This window comes from Episyrphus balteatus, chromosome 1 (assembly GCF_945859705.1).
Source record: "Episyrphus balteatus chromosome 1, idEpiBalt1.1, whole genome shotgun sequence".
Taxonomy (NCBI): domain Eukaryota; kingdom Metazoa; phylum Arthropoda; class Insecta; order Diptera; family Syrphidae; genus Episyrphus; species Episyrphus balteatus.
Window position 1 is genome coordinate 97,359,087 of NC_079134.1, and position 22,992 is coordinate 97,382,078.

At 29.4% G+C, this 22,992-nt stretch overlaps 2 protein-coding genes across 5 annotated transcripts in view; both read left to right on the forward strand.

Annotated features, from left to right (window-relative positions):
- LOC129906645 (phospholipase D1-like) overlaps positions 1–6,526 on the forward strand; it is a 37,406-nt gene extending 30,880 nt beyond the window's left edge. The window contains exons 2-5 of one of the 4 annotated variants that reach the window (XR_008770835.1): positions 5,232–5,688; positions 5,744–6,165; positions 6,265–6,361; positions 6,412–6,522. Coding sequence is in view for 2 of the 4 variants with exons in the window: in XM_055982479.1 (XP_055838454.1) it covers positions 5,232–5,688; positions 5,744–6,233 (947 nt within the window). In the remaining 2 variants the exon portion in view is untranslated. The other 3 variants (XR_008770836.1, XM_055982480.1, XM_055982479.1) reach the window with 3 other exon arrangements.
- A 30-nt stretch (positions 6,527–6,556) lies between these two features.
- The window catches only part of LOC129906644 (phospholipase D2), a 186,939-nt gene continuing 170,503 nt past the window's right edge, over positions 6,557–22,992 (forward strand). The window contains exon 1 of the mRNA XM_055982478.1: positions 6,557–6,671. The gene's annotated coding sequence lies outside the window, so the exon portion shown is untranslated. The remainder of the gene's footprint in view (positions 6,672–22,992) is intronic.

The window sequence follows — 22,992 nt, forward strand, 5'->3', positions numbered from 1 at the left end:
TAAATACTTAAAATAAACGCTGGTGAATTAAAAAATAAAAGAAAATACATGGAAATAAGATACAATAAATTGAAACGATTAATACAACAATGAAAAAATGTGCCTATCAAAACTTAATTTTTTGAAAGGAATAGCACATCATTTGTTAAATTTTTAAATTTTGTGTATCTTTTTTGTTGTTTTTGATTTTTGTTATTTTTGTATACCATATATGGATATTACAACATACAAGATTCGTTTTTTTTTTTTGTATAATTCTTTGTTTTTCTTATTATTATTATTAATTTTGTATATATGTAGGTAGATATATTACAACATTCAAAGAAGATTTTTTGTTCAAATTCCTTTTTTTTACTGACTTTGAATAAACATAATAAACATTATAATGAATTACATTTTTATTTCTTAAATGACATCTGGTGCACCCTTAACTAAATCAAATAAAATCTCCAAATTAAATATGTTGAAGTAGTGAATCACGCTATTAAATCGCGCGATTTAATCGCATGATTCACTACTTGAACATATTTTTTTTGGAGATTTTGGCATGGGGATTTTTGGCATAGGGATTCTCTCTTTACCGTCAACCCGTCACTTTCTTCTCTAGTGCGTTTAGCACGTTTGAAAAGTTTTCTTGTTTCTTTTCTTGTGTTGCTGAGCTCAACAGTCCACCAGGGGGGTTTGTTGTTTTTCTTTGCCGCGGTAATGAGAGGACAGCTTTTGTCCAATGCATCGCGTAGAATTCCTGTGAATTCCTCTGTCAATTTATCTAGACCACTTGGGCTTGGGCTATTGTCAATTTTCAAGTGACTTATGTTCTTAACTATTTCCTTATTGAAGACATGCAATCGGTACGCCTATTATTCCTAAAGAGTTTATTGTGCCGAGCAGCATTAGGGACATAGAATTCTATTAGGCGATGGTCGGAAAAAGAGATTTCATCTAAAATCTTTCATTGCTCTAATTGGCAAGTATTTGAATTACTCGTCAAGGTAATATGAAGAACCTCTTCCGGTATTTTTGTAACAAAGGTAGGGGTGTTGCCTCTGTTAGCTACCACCAAATTGTTCTCGATAATATATTCAAAAAGGGACTTGCCCCTGGTATTCGTGTCAGTGCTTCCCCTTTGCACATGGTGTGAATTAGAATCACATCCTAAAATAATATCAAATTTATTCTTACTTGCAAAAGATACCAAAGTTTTAGTGATATCTGCTGCTAATAATTCTCTCAGAAGCATTAGAAAAAAAAATTAAATTTTGTTTGCTACATAAAAATTCTTTGTGTGATTTCCAATCGATCAATATATAATTTGCATTTCTAATCAAAAGGCAACACAGTCAAATATCTACACCGAAAAAAAAACCAATATCAATTTAACATTTTTTAAACACAAAGTTAACATTTTTTTTAATATCAGCCAAAAATGCTCTATAAATTGTGTTTTATGATATTTAAAACGTTAAGAGCCCCCGCACACTACAGACTTTCTATCGGCCGAGAGTTTAGTCGGGTTGGGCTCCTAGTGTGCGCACAGGCAGCCGACTAAACAGTCGGGTCGCTAGGAAACATTTTAGTTTGAAGGCAATTGTGTAGCAAAACAAACTTTTTTTTCGATCAAACAAACTTTTTGATTGGCCGATACTTAATCGTTGTAATGTGCGCACTTTCATACATTTTCATACTGATTAAGAAACCGACTAAACTGTCGGCCGATAGAAAGTTGGTAGTGTGCGGGGGCTCTAAAACAATATTTTTATTATGAGGTTGATATTTAAATGTCACATTTTGGAAATTTGTTTATTTTATTATCATTTTTTCATATCAATTTCTCATTCCAAATTATTGAAAAATATTAAATAAAAAATTCTTAATGTGTACTAATTTAAAGGCGCTTTGTCTTTTTTCAAAGTAAAATGTATGATTTACTGAGAAAATTTGATCGGCAATAAGATTTTACTTTTCATATTTTGGTAGAAAATAACAAAACAATTATATCACCTATAATAGAAAAAATAATATCACCACTATTTTGTAAAGAATATTCACTTTCAGTAATATTTTGAAAAAAGAAAGAAAATACTTAAAATAATAAAAATAATAAAAAAGAAAAGGGAAGAAATAGGTTTCGTTATAATAAACTAAAAAGTAAAATCTAGTCAACATTGATATTTTAATTGTAAAAGTGAAATTTTCACTATCCACATAAAATTAAAAAATGTCAAAATGATGTGATAAAATATAAAAATTGGTATTTTAATTGTTGGACGACTTTTGTCAATCAAAAATGTTAAATTGATAGCTGATATTATCAAATTTTTTTTTCGGTGCATTCAAAAGTTTTCACGGATTGATTTCAAAGATAGCTATAACCAGTGGCGGCTGGTAAGTTATCGAACTGGTAGTGCATTTTTCTTGCTCACTAAGCATTAAGATTAAAAATAACAAAAAAAAAAAAACAATTTGAATAATGAGCTTTTATTATTTCTTATACAATAAATCCATGCGATGAATATTTTCTGAAAGCGATGTTATTGGCGGAAAATTTTAAACGGTTGAGTGAAATATTAAAGCTATTTTAGTAAGTTACTAAGTTAAAAAGAAGAATTAGCTAATTTTAAACAATTTTAGCATCTTACTATGTCTTCCCCTTAGACAAGAATATTTTTAAGAAAGTTGGCCACCTAGGTTTCTTTAGATTTATTTTATACCACAGGTGTTTAAAATTTTTCACAAAGTACTTTTTTTACATTTTGGATCGAAAAACAGATTTAAATTTTTTTTTTAAGGAAAATGCGCAATAGCTATAAAATTTTTTAAGTGTTTATGTACATATCCAATTATTGTAGAAAATTAAAAAAAAAGAAATAAATAAATTTATTTATTCGTGGTTGTAGTGAACGAAAACACAAGATGATAAAATTTAAACTACACTGAACGAAAACAAATATTTTATCAACTGGTTGCGATAGAACTTGTTTCTATCTGTTTTTAGAACAGTCATTAAGGGCCCAACCCATAGAATCCGTTGCGTCCGTTCCATCGAAGTTTTCAACTGACAGCTCGATAAAATACACACGTTCTTATGGGAAGCGACCCATAAGCGACGGCTCGGACGGAGACGAACGGGCTCGACGGAAGGAGTAGCCCAACTTTCTACTTTTTCATCCGTCGTATCCATTGACATTGGTTGTCAACAATAGACCGGTTCGATTTTCTGTTTCTGAGTGCACACCGACGAATTTCAGAACTAAGAACTATGTTCTTTTCTTCTACGATTTTATGAATTGTGAACTTAAATTGTTTATTTGTGAAGAAAATGTAATAAAAGTAACATTTAATGATATATATAATAAATTATATCAATTAAATACTTAAATTCTGTTGTAGAGTTCAATTTTACTATGCCAAAGTCATAAATACAACTGATAATTTGTTATAAAAATTGTTTTTAACTGAAGAGCAAATACCTACATCTATTTCCTTTCGTTTAGCGGGGAGGGGCAATTTAAAAAAAGATTTACTTAATTTGGAGAACAAATAATTAAACTACAAAAAAATACACTTAGGAGCAAAAAAATGGAAACAAACTTTGCGTTCTGTAAAAACGATAATTGGTGAGGATGCAATTGACACACATGAATGTTAATTGCACCATTAAAAAGCTTAAAACAATGCTTTAAATCAATGCTAGGAATTTCAAAACCGGTTCACTTTATAAAGATCCAATCAACATCAAAGAAGTATGTAAGTAAAAAAAAAACTGAAAAATTTACCATTTTAAAAAAATGAAGTGCAATTTATTGACAGATAACGTCAATAGTAACGTAAGGAAAAAAAGGCTGAAATTGAAACAAAGGGTATCAAGAAAATTTAACATTAAACAAAAATGAAGTGCAATTTATTGACAGATAGCGATGATACTATGGTACGCATTTTTATGTTTTTACCAACAATTCAAAGTAAAAAATTCAAAATTTTAGATGAGGCCATGAGACTTGAAGGAACATTATTTTAAACATTGCATTTTTTGTTTTGAATAAAAATAATTTATTTGATTCCGTTTTTTTGCTCCTAAGTGTAGATCAATCTAATCTATCTATATGGGACAAGTGAGATAATAAAAAACGGCTAATAACGTGCTATACCTTTTTGTCAAGATAAACCCCTAGTCTTTTACAAAAATTTTAAATAAAGCCATTTTATGGCACAATTTTTGAAAAATAAATTTTCAAAATCAAAACTTTGAAAAAAAATTGGAAAAAAAATTTCAAACTAATTTTTTTCAAAATTTTATGTAATTAAGTAGTGATTTAGTTTTTAAAACTCGATGCTCTTATTTGTTTTTAGACAAAAACAGAAAATCGTATACAAAAATATCTTGTCGTTTTCGAGAAATTAACAAAAAACCAAAACTTCTTTTTTCTAAAAAAAACTCTTTATTTTCTGTTTTTACGTGGCTGGACTTGTTGATAAATTAATTTATGAAACATTAACCATTCGGCAATTATTTTTTAAATATTCAAACTTAAATAAGGATACAATAAAGTGGTACAGTACCTATATGATTTACCTTGAATTGATCAACTTTTTTCATTGATAACACATGAAAACTTACCTGAGAATTTTTCTTACTAAGTCTGGGGTGCTCGCCGCCCATTGAGAGTAGTTCTATTTCTCGGTTTATTTCAATGAAATATCTTTTGTTTCACGCGTCAGGCACATTTACCTGTTAAGCAAGGGTAGGGTAGGTTAAGCAGGTGGGTAAATAAACCTTAATAGCTTAGCAAAGCGTTCGTATTGTTTCGTCATAATTTTAAATTTTATTTGTTAAATAATGTTCTTGTATATTTAAAAAATAAATATTAATATGATAAAATGAATAAAAATAATCTTTTTTAAATTTTTAAATCTTTTGATTTGAGCGCACTGAAGGTACAGCCGCCAACCCAAATAGCACGCTTTATAGCTTTGCAGTTCATAGCTCTGTTTTTTTTCATAACTTCGGATTTTCATAAGTTCGGTTTTTCATAACCTCGGTATTGCATAACTTTGACGCGCATAACTCTGTCGCGCATAACTCTGTCGCGCATAACTCTGTCACGCATAACTCTGGTATTCATAACTTTGTCGGTTTCCCTCATCTTTCATACACCATAGTGTATCCCAGTTTTGCGTCTATGACTATTAATATAAGTCATATTTTTTACTCCTTGTTTTACTTTTTATAGAATTCACAAATAACACTGACAGAGGAACTTCCAATCCAACAATGATAAATGACGATGGAACCTTGGTCGAACTACGAGTACAGGGAAGTGAAAAAGCTGAAGTAGATATAGAAAATAGAAATGAGGAGGATGACGAAACAAAGAATTCTAGTTGTCTTCCTGATTTTCAATTCTCTATAGTTGATTCAGATTATGATGAAAGACTTGCATTTCCTGACTCTGTAACAATTTTATCAAATGTGGGTGACAAACCTGTTCTAGTTGAACGGACGGAAACAGACGATGAGGAAGCGGATCGAATAGAAACCATTTCTGAAATCCCGTTTATATCTATCTATGGCCCATGTGTAAAATTCAATTCCTTTCAAAGAAAAATATTCATCCCAGGTGTTGATGTTAAAGTAAATATTATTGATACTGAACGTAGTGTAACAACACACTTTTTGAGTCCAAATTTGTAAGGAATGGTTTAAGGTTTTGTTAAAAAAATATTAATATAATACATTTTGCAGGTACACAATTGAGCTCACTCATGGATCATTTTCATGGACTATTAAAAAACGGTACAAACATTTTAATAGCTTACATCAACAGCTCATGGTGTTTCGTGCTTCACTGAATATTCCATTTCCCATCAGAAGCCATAAGGAAAAAAGAGCTACAATGAGAACTGTTGCAATACAAATGGATGAACAATCAACTCAAGCCCTCGAAAGCCAAAATTCAAGTGTAACAAAAAGTATAGTAACAGATCAATTGGGCTCAACAACAGTGACACGAAAAATAAAGAAAAAACGCAAATTACCTCGATTTCCAAATCGTCCAGAATCTTTGGTTACCGCGGAGTCTATGGAAACTAGAAAACAAGAGTTAGAGGAATACCTTTCAAACTTACTCAACATAAGCTTATATAGATGTCATCATGAAACTGTGAGTAAGTTGGTTGTGAAGACATTGGGGCAAACTAAATTTAAATGGGAGATTCTGCTTATTTTATTTTAACTTTTCAAAATGCGTTTCCATATCTTCGTAGTAGTTTCGTAGTTGTTGTGGTTTCGTACTACGTCAGTACCTTCTCATGGAAACGTTTAAAAGATTCTACATTTTGTTGAATAAGAATGAGCCACGAGGTGACACGAATACTCCATGCCTATCTTTAATTACCTTTATTTACTTTTAGTTAAACTTTGTGGAAGTATCAAATTTATCCTTTGTATCTGGCCTTGGAATTAAGGGGAAGGAGGGAGCCATCTTAAAACGAACTGGATCTACCCGTCCAGGTCAAGCTGGATGTAACTGTTTCGGATGTTTTCAACACAAATGTTGTATACGCTGCAACTACTTTTGCTCCGATGTTCTTTGTGGAAAGTGGCGAAACAGATGGTTTTTCGTTAAAGAAACGTATTTTGGTTATATTCGACCGACTGATGGTGAAATAAGGTGAGTAACAATGCAATGTTGCTTGTGATTTGACTAAATGATTTTCAAAAAAAGATACTCCAGTCAAAGCGTCGCGTCGGAAAAAAAGGCCTAACCTTGCGCGCAGAGGCACTCCCCGCGTTCAACGCAGGTTACCTGAACTTAAGATTTGAATTTTCATAGGCCTTGATTGGCCAGACGTCATACAAAATTAGGTGGCATTTAGTTACGATTCTCAGGTGAAAATCTTAATCTGAAAATTCAGATGCGTGTGTTTGTGTTAGTGAAATTGGTAAACGCACCATACCAAATGTGCTACACACCAAAATTGAACTTTTTTAATTCAAGTTATAAATGGATCTGTATATATTTCTCAGAGGTCGAAAATAACAGTAGACTTTTATTTTCAAAGGTTTATCACTAAGAGAAACCACATTCACCAATTTATATATAGGTTTAGGTGTGTGATTTATTTTAAAAAAATCAATTTTTAGATCTTTGGTTGACTTTTAATTTTTATTCATACAAAATAAAAGGAAACGACCAACCTAAAACCACAAGTGGTATTCATGAAACGGTGGTAAACCTGGTAAAGTGGTAAATGTGTAAAAAATTTATATGAGGTGGATCTGTTTGTTTACCTTATTTACCTTTTTACCAGGTTTACAAAGAGTTTACACCGTTATATGAATTCCCCTATTGTTAATAGCATTTGGCACGTGGCATGTGGCAGTTGGAATGTAGCATGCGTTATGTGGCATAAACAAAATAAAAGCTTCCCACTGACCGTCACCAAAAATAACACTGGTCAACAAGGTTTTTGCCACAAGAACCAAAATATACTTTTCTAGTAGTTTTTAGGGTGCTGAAGCCGAATCTGAAGTCAGAAAAATTTGATTGGCCTTCGTTTTTGAAATATTACCGTTAGAAAATGTCAAAAAACGTAATTTTTGCTGTTTTCGAGGTTATGTTTTTATGTGGAGTAATTAATTGTGAATAAATTTGTAACGGTGCCTATAAGAGCTAGTTTTATTCTTTCAAAAAATGTTTTAATCTTTCAAAAATCTCTTTTATTGCCTGAGATATTTAAAATTTAAGTAGCGGTCTTTGAATCAGAAACAACACTGGCCAACCAAATTACACTTTTCTTGCCACAAGAATCAAAATATGTTTTTCTGAAGGTTTTTGGGTTTCTGAACTCGAATCCACAATCAGAAAAATTCTAATAGCCTTCGTTCTTAAAATATTACCGTTATAAAATGCAAAAAAGGTTTTTTTTATAACGGTTATATTTCAAGAACGGAGGCTAATAGAATTTTTCCGATTGCGGATTTGAGTTCAGCAACTCGAAAACCTTCAGAAAAGTATATTTTGGTTCTTGTGGCAAAAATTCTGTGATCAGTGACTTAAACTTTAGATTAAGTTTAGTTTCTCTTTGACTTATTAAATGAAACTTAAGATATTTCGAGCAATAAAAGAGATATCGGGAAAATTTAAACAGTTTTTGAAAGAAGAATATCTGTTCTTATAATAACCGTTACAAATTTGTTTATAGTGAATTACCCCACATAAAAACAGAACCTCGAAAACAGCCAAAATTACGTTTTTTGACATTTTCTAACGGTAATATTTCAAAAACGAAGGCCAATCAAATTTTTCTGACTTCAGATTCGGATTCAGCACCCCAAAAACTACTAGAAAAGTATATTTTGGTTCTTGTGGCAAAAAAAAAGTTAAATTTTGCTGACCAGTGTAATTATTTTAGTAAACCGGTTATTGAGAGATCATAAATAAAAATCTCAAAAAATAACTTTTATTGAAAGACCTTTGAAAAGGTTGAAATTTATTTTCGACCTCTGTTATGTATTTCTTTTGTTAGTGTTAGTTGTTGTTAGTTGTTGATATGATATTACAATGCATAATGTAATAAAATTTTGTGTTCTCCCTAGGGTTGCCAACTTTTTTAAGAAGGAATAGAGTATATTTGATTTCAGAGATGAAAAAAAAGAGTACATTTGAAAAAAGAAGAGTACCATTTATTTCAAGTCTTGAAAATGTATTTTTTGATGCTTCTTGCAGTATATAACAATATTTTTGTTATTTTTTAAATATGTGTATAACTCTAAACGTTCAAATTCAAAATTCATATAAATTAAGAGCTCATTTTTGATCAATTTCAATGAAGCCTTATTTCTCTTATCTCATCACTTCATATTCATGACCCAAAATACTCTCTCAGTGAATGCTGAAGTTGCAAGAACAGATAGTATATAGTTCACAATTTTTGCAGTTAACAATATAATACATCGAAATAAAAAGAAATAAGAAGCTTAACTTAAACATAAATACCTTGATTTTTTACAAGAAATAATCTAATGTTTTGAGGTCTTAAACAAAACAAAGTAAAATAGAGAACAAAATTAGAATTTAAAAAAAAATTAAGCTAATATTTCTGAAAAAGTAAAAAAATCCTTTTTTAAAAATTTTTCTTTAATTAATATTTAAAACGTTTTTTTGTAAAAAATCAAGGTATTAATATTCTATACATTTTTTTATTTCGATGAATTATATTGATAACAGCAAAAGTTACACCAGTTCAAACATTGGAAAATCGAGAAAAATAGCATCAGTTGCGATTAATTTTTTTCTATTAAAAAAAAAAAACATTCAATTTCATTACAAAATAGAATTTTAAAAAAAATTAAATTTTAAGTCCGACTAAGAAACAAACAAAACAAGCAGGTCATACTAAAACAACGACCAAAATTTTAGTGTTTTGTAATCTCTAAATTACAATTGTTCAAATTTAGAAATTATAAGGTCGAATATTTTAAGCCTCGTTTTCCTTTTCATTCAATTATCTTTAGAAATATAAAAATTATCCACCAATTTGTAAATGTTAAGATGTTTATGTGGCGGTACACTTAGCCTTAAGTGAAAAAAGAGTATTTTGGCGTACTCTATCAGAGTTATAGACTATAGAGTACACATACGTGAAATAGAGTACAATACTCTTTTTTAGAGTACGGTTGGCAACCCTAGTTCTCCCCCGCGTGTTTATGTGCAGAAATGGAATAATCAAAATATATGTAAATGATGAACATAAAACATACATACAAAGTGGATATCAGAAAAGGATGTTATGATATGAATTTTAAACAAATAATATTGAAGTTATCTCACTACAATGCATAAGGTTTTTTGAAAAACATTAACACATATGGGGTTCGTTTGCACCTCAGTACTTTTGGGTTGAAAATACCAGGAAATGATAACAAAATGTTATAAATTTTATTTATTTTATTTTAAACAAGGTTTTTACTAACTAAATTAAGAAAATATGGCATTTAATTCACAGCCTTAGAAATTAAGAAGATAAAATAAAAAGAGTCCATTTGAGGGGTGTGACCAGATGTTGATTCCGTTTATCTTGGAAATTATTTGTTGCAATTTTGTCTTATTTCTGAAAGGAGACATTTAAGTAGAATCAAAAAAATTTGGAAGACTTTCCAGTTTATTTTTAATCCTCTTTTTCATCACATATAGGCAGCTACTGCATACTTCGCTGTGGTGTTCTAGACAAATGTAGATACTTTTGGGAAGTACTGCAAGCAATTCTAGTCTTGTCTCGCGTTCTAGGACATAATAAGCACCTTTCCTGCTTTGGGTTCACTAACTTACCTACCTTGTAACAGTTTCATAAAATAAAAAAAAAGTGTACCTACAAATCTTCAAAAAAAAGGTATAGCACTAACTAACACATATGGGGTGCTATGACAACCCAGTGGCCACGGTATCTGAAGTGCGTTCTTTTATTCGCCGATGTTAACTTTCATCGTTCCTAATTTTTTTTTTTAATTGAATCATTAAAGTAATGGTTCGAATTTTTGTTATCAAAAAAAGTATTTTATAGGAAATTAAACAAATAAAATCTATAAAGCTTAAATTTATATTAACAATGCCGATATTTTGAAATAAAGGAATTAGATTGAAAAATTTCACTGTACCAAATCGGAAGTTTAGTCAATTGCAAACGTCGTACTAAGTTTGTCTCGTCGAGAATTTCTATTATTGTTCGATAAGTATGTTCGACTAACCTTTTTCTATGATTTTGGGCAAAAGTTTTTATTTCTTCGCGAACCGTGGAAATTCCAAGATTCCTGTGAAGATCTTCGTTTCTTATATACCACGGCGCATTTAAAATGATCGTAATAATTTATTTTCAAAGGTTTGTAATCGATTTAAATTTGTATCGCGGGTACAACCCCAGAGTTGAATACCATATGTCCAGACAGGATTAAGTACTTGCTTCATAGCCGTATTTAGGGGGGGTTTTGGGTGTTTAACCCCCCCCCGAAATTTTTTTTCATAAAATCAAAAGATACCTATATTATAAACATACACAAGTCTAATATGTGCAGCACTAAATGATTTGTTTTTGTATTTTAGTGATTTGATTACCTATATGAAAATCTCCCTTAAAATCACTACCAACTTTGCATCGTTGCAGAAGCTGTCGATGAAGTTTGTATAAAGGAAAACAAAAATTGTTTGGTCCATCACAAAGAGTTTTTATCTCTTTGACCATTTCCTTAAGCACTATGTTAATACCTTAAAATGATCTTTTAAGAACCCTTTAAATACCACAAGTACTTATGCAGGGTTTTTGGTGCCGAGACTAAACTATGCTTTTTCAAAGGTGGCCGAACTCGAATCCAAAGACGGACTTATTCGATCACATCTCGTTTTTGAAATATTACCCTTAAATCTATTTAAATCTTTCAGACATCTTTTCTACTGTCCGAGACATTGGCGTAGATAGGGGGGGGATCAGGGGGATATATCCCCCTTGGATATATCATGGGCCTTGGAGAAAAATGTACAAACCATGAAAACACACTAGAAGGGTTTCCGGTTCTTTCTAAGGATTCTTCGTCTGAAATAGACAAAGCAGCTAAAAAATTTAATGAAACTGTTGAGTTTTACCAAAAACTAGACCACATAAAATAGAACAAAAACAATAAAATTTCCTTATAGTTTTCATCCAAAAAGGAAATATTATTTAAACAATCGGGATTTCCTAATTGTTTTACCGACTTCCAAAAAGGAGGAGTTATTCAATTCGTCTGTACTTTTTTTTTTGTGTTTGTCACCTTATAACTTTGGACCGAGTGAACCAATTTTGATAATTCTTTTTGTAGGTATTGAAAAGCTGGTGCCTGTTCTGTTCAGTACTATTAGAAAAACCATAAAACCCAGTTTTTATCCATGGAAGTCGGTTTTGTTTTTTTAATAAAAAAAATACGATCATGTACGGGATCACATATTCCAACTTACTATAGAAATATTGATCACAATTTTTGTTCTAGTGCCAAGTTGGACAAAATATAAAATTTTTACAAAAAATTTTGAAAGATGTTGTACATGAAAATAATAAGAAATCTCTATGGAAAAACCTTATTAATTGTTGATATTAATAAGGTTTCTTCATAAAACAGTTCAATAAGGAAATCTGTTGGTATTTAGGTGGTCCTGGTCATATTTTTCTCTGTGTGAAAAATTAAAAACTCAGAAAAGATATTTGATCAGAAGGAAAAATACTTCCTCTATGAACTCATTGAAAGCGCTCGAAAGCTGCACCGAAAAAAATTGTCCTGGTATTTATATTTTATTAAAGATATTAGCTACACTGCTGGTTTCTACGTCAACTACCGAAAGAACTTTCTCCAATTTAAAGAGAATAAAAACAATACAAAGAAGCATTATTAAAACTTAAAAAAAAATTTGCGAACTAGATCTATCCCCCCCCTTAGCAAAAAGCTATCTACGCCACTGATACCAATACGTTCCTTTGAGAATTCAGTTTTTTTTCAATTTTTGTTTTGTGAGGTAAATACTGTATTAACTTCCCATAAATATGGCCAAATTGTCTTCTTCGAGCTCAATGCGAAAGGCACTTTTGCTTACAAAGTTTTTGATGAAAGAATGGCATTTCAAAATCCAGAATTTTTGGGGTCAATCCGCGGTTTAAAGTGAATTCCTCAAAATGCGTCTTTTATGTAGTGCATTTTTTTCATTGTTTGTCCATTTGTGGTAAATTTTGCATAGTATACTTAATTATATTTTTATGTTTTCATATTTGGAAATTTATAGTTTCCCGCAATAAATTCAATTCTCCACAGATTTTTTAACAGACACACCGAAATTATGACTTGCAACAGAAGATGCACTAATTTCAATGTTAAGTTCCGCCGTTTTGCCCACTTTTTTACAAATCGGAGCCTTAACAAGTCTCCCAGTTTTATACGTGCTTGAAACATGTAAAATGCATTACCTTACCTTACCATTATTGAAATAGAACGTTTGTCAAAACAATTTTTTCCTCAGAAATTAGAACTTTCTATAAAAAAAATCCAGCCTCAAAGCATAATACCAAATATATGACTGACATTGACCATCATGAAATTCACCACAATATACTTATTAAATAACCATCAACTTCCTTGTTTTATGTGTAACCGTTACAGATTTTTCTCATCAGTTAGAAAAATGTTCATTTTGTCAAAATACTTTTTCCGACTATTGCGATGGTCGTACAATGTACAATCCATTGTACATAAAATTTTGAAAAAATTAATTTGAAATTTTTTTTCGAATTTTTTTTTCAAAATTTTGATTTTGAAAATTAATTTTTCAAAAACTATGCAATAAAATGGCTTGAAATTTTGTAAAAGACTTTAGATTTTTAACTTTACAAAGAGGTATAGCACGTTATTGTAGTTATAACCGTTGATTTTTGATAATTTTTTTCCAAATTTTTCCGCTAAACGAGGGGAATAGACCACTCTTTTTATTAGCTTCTTTTGTAACTAACTAACTAAACAACTAACTAAGAATAATGTAATAAAATCTTGGAACTAAATTTTGACCCACATTAAAATATCGTATCGAACTGAAACTTTGTTCAGATATGTAGTTCAGATGACAACATAATATTTCTGTGTGGAGTTGACATTTGGTCTAACTTTTCCGAGTGTATTCTCTCAAGTTATTTAAAGTTGTTTTGTTGTTAATCAAGGGCTTTTTAAGCCCAATTAATTATCAAATATTGCTTTAGAAAGGTACTTTAAAAATACACAAACAGTGGAAAAAAATAACAAAAATAATAACTTTGTTACCCCAGAACAAGTTCTGTGGGACACATCAGACAAATCGAACTTAAAATTGTGTTATTTATCCAATAAAATGGCCAATGCCAACCATCAATTAAGTGATAAACCATTCAGTGATCACTCTGATCAATCTGATCAAAATATGGACACTAACAATGAACTATTAAATAAAAGTGATTGGAATACTGTAATTTCTAATCTAAAAACAGCAGCAAATAATTTTGCAAGTAAAAAACGAAGACGAATTGATCAAGATGACAATGAGTCACCAGCATCAAGCTTATCAGTGCTTGCAAATAATCCATTTGCGCCATTATCTGATCTTACTAATCCATCAATAAATTTGCCTAGCAAAAAACAAAAAAATAGCAAGAGCTCGAATGAAATCATAACTCAAAACAACAATTCAGCATGCAGTACTCTTGGTGAGGGAGACAACAACTTAACAACTAGCCTTGTCAACGATGACAAAAACATAAAAAACAAACTTTTCTGTCCACCTATATTTATTTTTGGAGCAAATTGTAGTTTGATAACCGACTTAATTAACCTAGCCGCACTTGAATGTAAAATAGAAAATTTAAGACATAAATTTGTTAACCTAGGTTATAGAAAGACAAAAGTTTATGTTGATAATTCTAGTGTTCACTAGTTAGTCATAGAAAAAATTCGTGAAACAGGCATAGGGGCTTTCTCTTTCTCTCCCAAAGAAACAAAAAGGGCGACAATTCTATTGAAGGGTATTGACGGTGATACACAGGTAGAACTAATACAAAATGCATTAGAAGAAGCTGCTCCTAATGTCAAAATTAACAAAGTAACTCAATTTATGACAGCCAAAACAAAAGAGCAAGGTCTAAAACTAAACATCTTTGTAGTTCAGTTGGATGTAGGGGAAAGCACTAAAGATTTAACTAACATCAGGTATCTTCTCCATCAAAGAGTTTACTGGGAAAGGAAACATAACAATGTGGTTATTCGATGTTATCGCTGTCAGAGGTTTGGCCACACTGGGGAATGTTGTTCATATAACAGTCGTTGTGTTTTGTGCGCTGAATTCCATGAATCAAATGCTTGTATTAAATCAGTTAAATTGTTGAAAGAACAAAATCAAGAACTTCCAATTCCGAAATGCGCTAATTGCAACCTAGAAGGTCACGCAGCAAGCTCTTCCAACTTCCAAGGCAATTTTGGCCAAATTATCAAAAACTACAGAGTAAAGAAGACAAGATGTTCGCTTATCTTGACTTCGTCGCCTCCATTGTCACATAATGGGCGAAAACACAAACCTTAAAATAATATCGATAAATACAAATTCCATAATCTCCCACAATAAAAGAATCTCACTCCTTAGAACCCTTCAAAACAAAAAACCCCAAATATGTTTCATATCTGAAACAAGACTGCACAACAGACATAACCCTTCCTTTGAAAGTTACAATCTACTAAGAAATGACGATGGTAGGGGAACAGCCATCGTTACTGATGAAAAGTTTAAACTAAATAAAGTATCATTTCATAGTGACACCTTCTCAGCTTGCTTAGGTGCATTAATTTGCAAGAACAACAATCAAACCACGAAAAGAATACTTGTTATAAGTATTTACATTCCATCCGCAGCAGGTCAGTCTCTTCCGTCCGAATTGGATAGATTGCTTAGCATTGCAAGTTCTTATAATGCCTTAATACTAGAGGGAGATTTTAACGCCCGACATCCTGATTGGGGTGATGTAGTGACTAATGGTAATGGAAGTATAATGCAAAGATGGTTCTGCAGCGGACCATATCTAAATATGGATATCGTTTCACCGAATATTCCAACATTTCCCAGATCATCTTCCGTATTAGACTTTTTCATGTTGTCTAGTTCCTTAAACACAGGAAATAATACTGTTTGCCAAACATTTTCTTTTCTTTCTGACCATTTTGGTATAGAGACCAATGTAAAAATTTTCAATGTTTACCCTTTACTTGTACCTCCTACTACCTACACTTGCTTCGAAAATACAAATTGGGATCATTTTAGAATAGAACTACACAGTAGTCTCTCTAGAATGAATCTTCCAGTAAGCAAAAATATTTCGAATACAGAAATTGACGATCTTATACAAGTCGTAAGTAATAAAATAAATACAAGTGTAGAAAGCCATTCAGTTACAAAAATCACAAAAAACCTTAAATACAAAAATTTTCACTGGTTACTAAAAATCTTATGAAAATTCAAAGCATTTGGCTTCGAAAACTTAAAAGAACTTTTCATAGACATTTAAACAGGGTAAGCACAGAATACAAAAGCTATGATTACACGGTCAACGAAATCGGTCAACGCGTTGACTCTCTGACGTCAAGAAAAAATCCATATTCTCTCTGTCATCTCACCGTCAACGTTCACAGTGTCTCAAAAACATTGACTATCACACGATTGACACTATCGCGTCAATGTTGTCCCAAATTACGTTGACGCGCAGGTGGGTCAACGTGACGTTTACTTAGCAGTGTCAACGCGTTGACTCGCAAAACTTTATTGATCACACTGTTTGACACAAAGCAAAATTTAAATTTTCCAAAAATATTAAAAAAAAAGCGGAGAAAATGAGATTTGAAAAAAAGCTCTCATAGAAAATATAAACGAAAATTTGTTTGACATGGTTGCATTCAAATCTTAATATTTCGAGATAAACGCAATGCACTTTTAAGATAAAAGTCTTAATTGAATTCTGATAAGATTGTAGAACGAATGGAAATGTAAAATTACTAAAGTTTTGTCGAAAAATTAGAAAAAAAAATTTAAAAGTTTCGACATTTGATATTAAAAAAATCGAAAAAAATCAATATGGCCACGTTCAAACGCTTATAGCATAGGAACGCCGCAACCACTGTTAATGGTTATGGTCTTAAAATGTAGCTAAGAATATACAAATGGTTTTTGGTTTTTGTAAAAAAAAAAAAAATTTGCATCCAACATGGATGCCATGGCCATACCGAAAAGTTTTTTTTTGTAAAAAAAAAATAACAAAAAGGTGAAATGAGAACTCCCCTCCCTCCAAAACGGTACTCCATTCAAAAATCGCCCTACAAAATATTTTTCCCATCCAACCTTCATCACATTTCTATACAAAAAACAGTGTCAATCTGAAACGATGACACGGTATTAAATTCTGCTGCGTAAACGTCATTGCGATGACACCCAGTACTCAAAACCCTGTCAACGCGTCCCAATGGCATTGACAGAGAGATTACACGGTCATCGAAAATAGTCAATGCGTTGACCCAAAAATGTGTGTCAACGCGAGTGTCATCATACCCGTCAACGCAATGACAGCAGTTTTCATTGACGATCACACGACGTGACACTCTTGGGACAGATTGTGACGTCATTTTTACGTCAGAGAGTCAACGCGTTGACCGATTTCGTTGACCGTGTAATCATAGCTAAAGAGTTATCTTCTATAATACATTGTCTTAATAAGATAATAGCTGCAAGAGTTAAAATAGATATGGATAACGACTTCAGATCACGTTTAAAAAAAATAAAGCCTTCTCCACAAGCTTTTAAAGAAATCGACAGAATAACTGGCAGAAAATATTTTGGCACTAATATATCTAAGGATACTTTGACTTTTAATGGAGAAGAGCTTTCAGAAAATGACGATAAACTTACTGCTTTCAAGACAGTGTATTCCGATTTATACTCAGAGAAAATACCACAGTTTGACAGAAACTTAACAAACCATGTTAACTTTAGAGTTAACGAGTTCAAAAGTAGATATGAAAATACATGTTTAACGACCTTTTCACCATCTAACACTACATCAAATAACTTAGCATTTCCTTCCTATAGAATGACTATAAATAACAAAAAATCGTGTGGTGTAGATAAAATCTCCAACTATATTTTGTGCAAGTGCCCTCATACGTTGGATATAACACTTTCTTGTATTTTCAACCAATGCATAAATAATGGATATTTTCCTTTAATTAGGAAGAAATCTAAGCTTATCCCTATAGCAAAGAAAAAAAGTGGGAAAGAAATTAAAGATTTTCGTCCAATATCATTATTATCTAATGTTGGAAAGCTTTTCGAAAGAGTTTTGGCTGAATACTTAGACAGCTTTTGTGACGAAAAAAACATTATTCCGAATAACCAATTCGGTTTCAGAAAAAACCATTCTACCGAGCACTCACTGCTTGTGATTAATGATAGAATCGTCCAAAAACTTAGGAATAAAAAGTGTTCTGTTGTTCTCGATTTAGATCTTCAGGCCGCTTTTGATTCAATATGGCACAACGGACTGGTTTTTAAATTGATAACACTGGAATTCTCAGATCCATTTATACGAATGATCATTAGTTTTTTGAGTTCTAGAACAGCAATGATTTCTATTGCCTCTGAATACTCAGACGAGTTTTCAGTCTTAATGGGTGTTGCGTTGCTCAAGGGTCGTTACTCGGTCCAAAACTTTTTAACGTATATCTTCATGATTTTCCTTTCAGCAGTGAAGTAAATGAGCCTGCAGCCTTCTTATATGCAGATGATACTAAGATATTAGCAAGTGCAGTTAGACCTGCTGATGCAATAAACAAACTTAAAGATTGCGTTCCCACATTGACATCGTATCTTAACTCCTGGGGATTAATTTTAAACGCAGGGAAAAGTAGCGTCACATGCTTTATGGAAGAGGGCACCGAAAAGCAGTCAAGGAGAGTAAAACGCTCTCATTAACTATTGATAATGTTTCGATCCCACTGAAAACCGAACCAAAATATCTTGGCATACATTATGAAAATAAGTTTAAGTTTAATAAACACGCAAGAAAAGTCTTGAATAAGGCCAAAATGGCTTCTGCTTTACTGAAACAACTACTTTCATCAAATTCCACCTCAAAGAAAACTAAACTCCTTATTTACAAAACACTTATTAGACCTATAATTGCGTATGGATTCGGTTGTTGGTTTAGTATTTCGCCTACAGTCACAAATGAGTTGGAAAACTTCGAGCGAAAACTGCTTAGATTTTGTTGCGGAAAATATAGAAGACCAAATAAAAAATGGTACTCAAACTCAACAATTTACAGAGAATGTAATATTGAACCTCTATTTATATATATGGTAAATATACTGAAAAACAAATTACAGTCCCTCGCTAATCATCCAAACTCAATTATAAAAGATGTTTGGACAGAAATATCAATGAAAGTGTTCTAGATAACCACTTCTACTTATCACCGGTAAATATATTGAATAGAAGATCGCAACCATTATTTGAACCTACGTCTAGCTCTAGCTTAAAAGTACCATTTTACGAAAAAGCATCATTGCCTGTTCTTAGAGGATAGTAAATGAACTCAATTTAATTAATTATGCCAAAATATAACTTAATTACAACATAGACTTTTGTTTTCAATTAAAATGTAATTAGATTGATAGCACAGCTAATTCTTAATAATGTATTCTATTTGTTATTATATAAATTTTTGTATATATGTATCTAACTAAGTAGAAATGATTATTATATGCTGATGCTTATTGAATTGTCATTGTATCTTGTTTTAAATAAGATTTGTTTGTGTATTTTCTATATATTTTAGTTTGTAAGTAGTTCTAGTCATTAATTTAATTTTGGCCACTTGAGCCATAAAGTGAACATATGTCGGGAGCAAACATATGAAATAAAAAGAGAATTAAAAGTATATTTAAAATAAAAACAATTATGTAGTGCCTTATCATAAGCATTTATTATATTTATAAACAAAGTTTAACCAGATATAATTAGAAGTCGGTTATCATAAATTCAAAATAATGTAATCATAAATTAAAAAATGTATAAAGGTCTCAATAAAAACAAAATGAAAATGAAAAAAATAATATTTCTGCTTCCTACTATACTTCCTATTATTATTATTATTATTATTATTATTATTATTATTATTATTATTATTATTATTATTATTATTATTATTATTATTATTATTATTATTATTATTATTATTATTATTATTATTATTATTATTATTATTATTATTATTATTATTATTATTATTATTATTATTATTATTATTATTATTATTATTATTATTATTATTATTATTATTATTATTATTATTATTATTATTATTATTATTATTATTATTATTATTATTATTATTATTATTATTATTATTATTATTATTATTATTATTATTATTATTATTATTATTATTATTATTATTATTATTATTATTATTATTATTATTATTATTATTATTATTATTATTATTATTATTATTATTATTATTATTATTATTATTATTATTATTATTATTATTATTATTATTATTATTATTATTATTATTATTATTATTATTATTATTATTATTATTATTATTATTATTATTATTATTATTATTATTATTATTATTATTATTATTATTATTATTATTATTATTATTATTATTATTATTATTATTATTATTATTATTATTATTATTATTATTATTATTATTATTATTATTATTATTATTATTATTATTATTATTATTATTATTATTATTATTATTATTATTATTATTATTATTATTATTATTATTATTATTATTATTATTATTATTATTATTATTATTATTATTATTATTATTATTATTATTATTATTATTATTATTATTATTATTATTATTATTATTATTATTATTATTATTATTATTATTATTATTATTATTATTATTATTATTATTATTATTATTATTATTATTATTATTATTATTATTATTATTATTATTATTATTATTATTATTATTATTATTATTATTATTATTATTATTATTATTATTATTATTATTATTATTATTATTATTATTATTATTATTATTATTATTATTATTATTATTATTATTATTATTATTATTATTATTATTATTATTATTATTATTATTATTATTATTATTATTATTATTATTATTATTATTATTATTATTATTATTATTATTATTATTATTATTATTATTATTATTATTATTATTATTATTATTATTATTATTATTATTATTATTATTATTATTATTATTATTATTATTATTATTATTATTATTATTATTATTATTATTATTATTATTATTATTATTATTATTATTATTATTATTATTATTATTATTATTATTATTATTATTATTATTATTATTATTATTATTATTATTATTATTATTATTATTATTATTATTATTATTATTATTATTATTATTATTATTATTATTATTATTATTATTATTATTATTATTATTATTATTATTATTATTATTATTATTATTATTATTATTATTATTATTATTATTATTATTATTATTATTATTATTATTATTATTATTATTATTATTATTATTATTATTATTATTATTATTATTATTATTATTATTATTATTATTATTATTATTATTATTATTATTATTATTATTATTATTATTATTATTATTATTATTATTATTATTATTATTATTATTATTATTATTATTATTATTATTATTATTATTATTATTATTATTATTATTATTATTATTATTATTATTATTATTATTATTATTATTATTATTATTATTATTATTATTATTATTATTATTATTATTATTATTATTATTATTATTATTATTATTATTATTATTATTATTATTATTATTATTATTATTATTATTATTATTATTATTATTATTATTATTATTATTATTATTATTATTATTATTATTATTATTATTATTATTATTATTATTATTATTATTATTATTATTATTATTATTATTATTATTATTATTATTATTATTATTATTATTATTATTATTATTATTATTATTATTATTATTATTATTATTATTATTATTATTATTATTATTATTATTATTATTATTATTATTATTATTATTATTATTATTATTATTATTATTATTATTATTATTATTATTATTATTATTATTATTATTATTATTATTATTATTATTATTATTATTATTATTATTATTATTATTATTATTATTATTATTATTATTATTATTATTATTATTATTATTATTATTATTATTATTATTATTATTATCAGTCATCCTATCAGGACAACTGACAACACACCGGTCCAAAGACAGGATATCCCTCTCTTCAGTGAGGAGGAGTTGAGCATAGCTGTGCAGTCCCTGCAAAACCGAAGAGCTCCGGGCCCCGATGGAATCCCCACAGAAGTCCTGAAAGCGACCGCCAAAGCATGTCCCCAATTACTGTTGAACATGTTTAACAGCTTCCTAATAGAAGGCGTCTTCCCTAAGAGCTGGAAGAAACAACGACTCGTGCTCATCAGCAAAGGCAAAGGAGACCCGGATTCCCCATCGGCATACAGACCTCTGTGCATGCTAGACACTGCGGGGAAACTCCTGGAAAAGCTTTTGAAACCGCGGCTCTCAGCAGCAGTACAAGCGTCGGGCGATCTATCAGAGAGACAGTACGGTTTCCGGAGAGGCCGCTCTACTATCGGAGCAATACAAGAAGTAGTGCACGCAGTCCAAATTGCCCAACAAAGAAACCACTACTCGAAGGAGAGCGTCTTGCTGGCAACGCTGGATGTTCGAAACGCCTTTAACTCGGCCAGGTGGAGCGATATTTTACATGCACTCGAATGGAGATTCCACGTTCCTGCCTATCTGCTACGGATGGTGAAGAACTATCTCAGGGATCGAGAGCTGATCTACGAGACCGCAGAAGGCCAGCGAAGGAAGGAAGTCACATCTGGGGCAGCGCAGGGGTCAATCTTAGGACCAGACCTGTGGAACATCTCCTATGATGATATCCTTCGCATGGAGATGCCTGACGATGCCTTCCTGGTTGGCTATGCTGACGACATCGCCGCGGTGATTACGGCACGAAACACCGATAGCGCGCAAAGAAAGCTGAACCAGGTCATGCGACGGACAAATTCATGGATGGAAGAGCATGGACTCAGCCTAGCCACGGAAAAAACAGAGATAGTTCTTCTGACGAGGAAGAGGATTCCTACACAAATCGACTTCCAAATCGGGGCCGAAGTGATAAGAAGCAGCGCGACAGTGAAGTACTTGGGATTGAGGCTCGACACAAAGCTAACCTACTGGCAACAAATAAAGGCAGCATCGGAAAGAGCATCAAAAACTACCACATCACTGAGCAGACTGATGGCGAACGTTGGG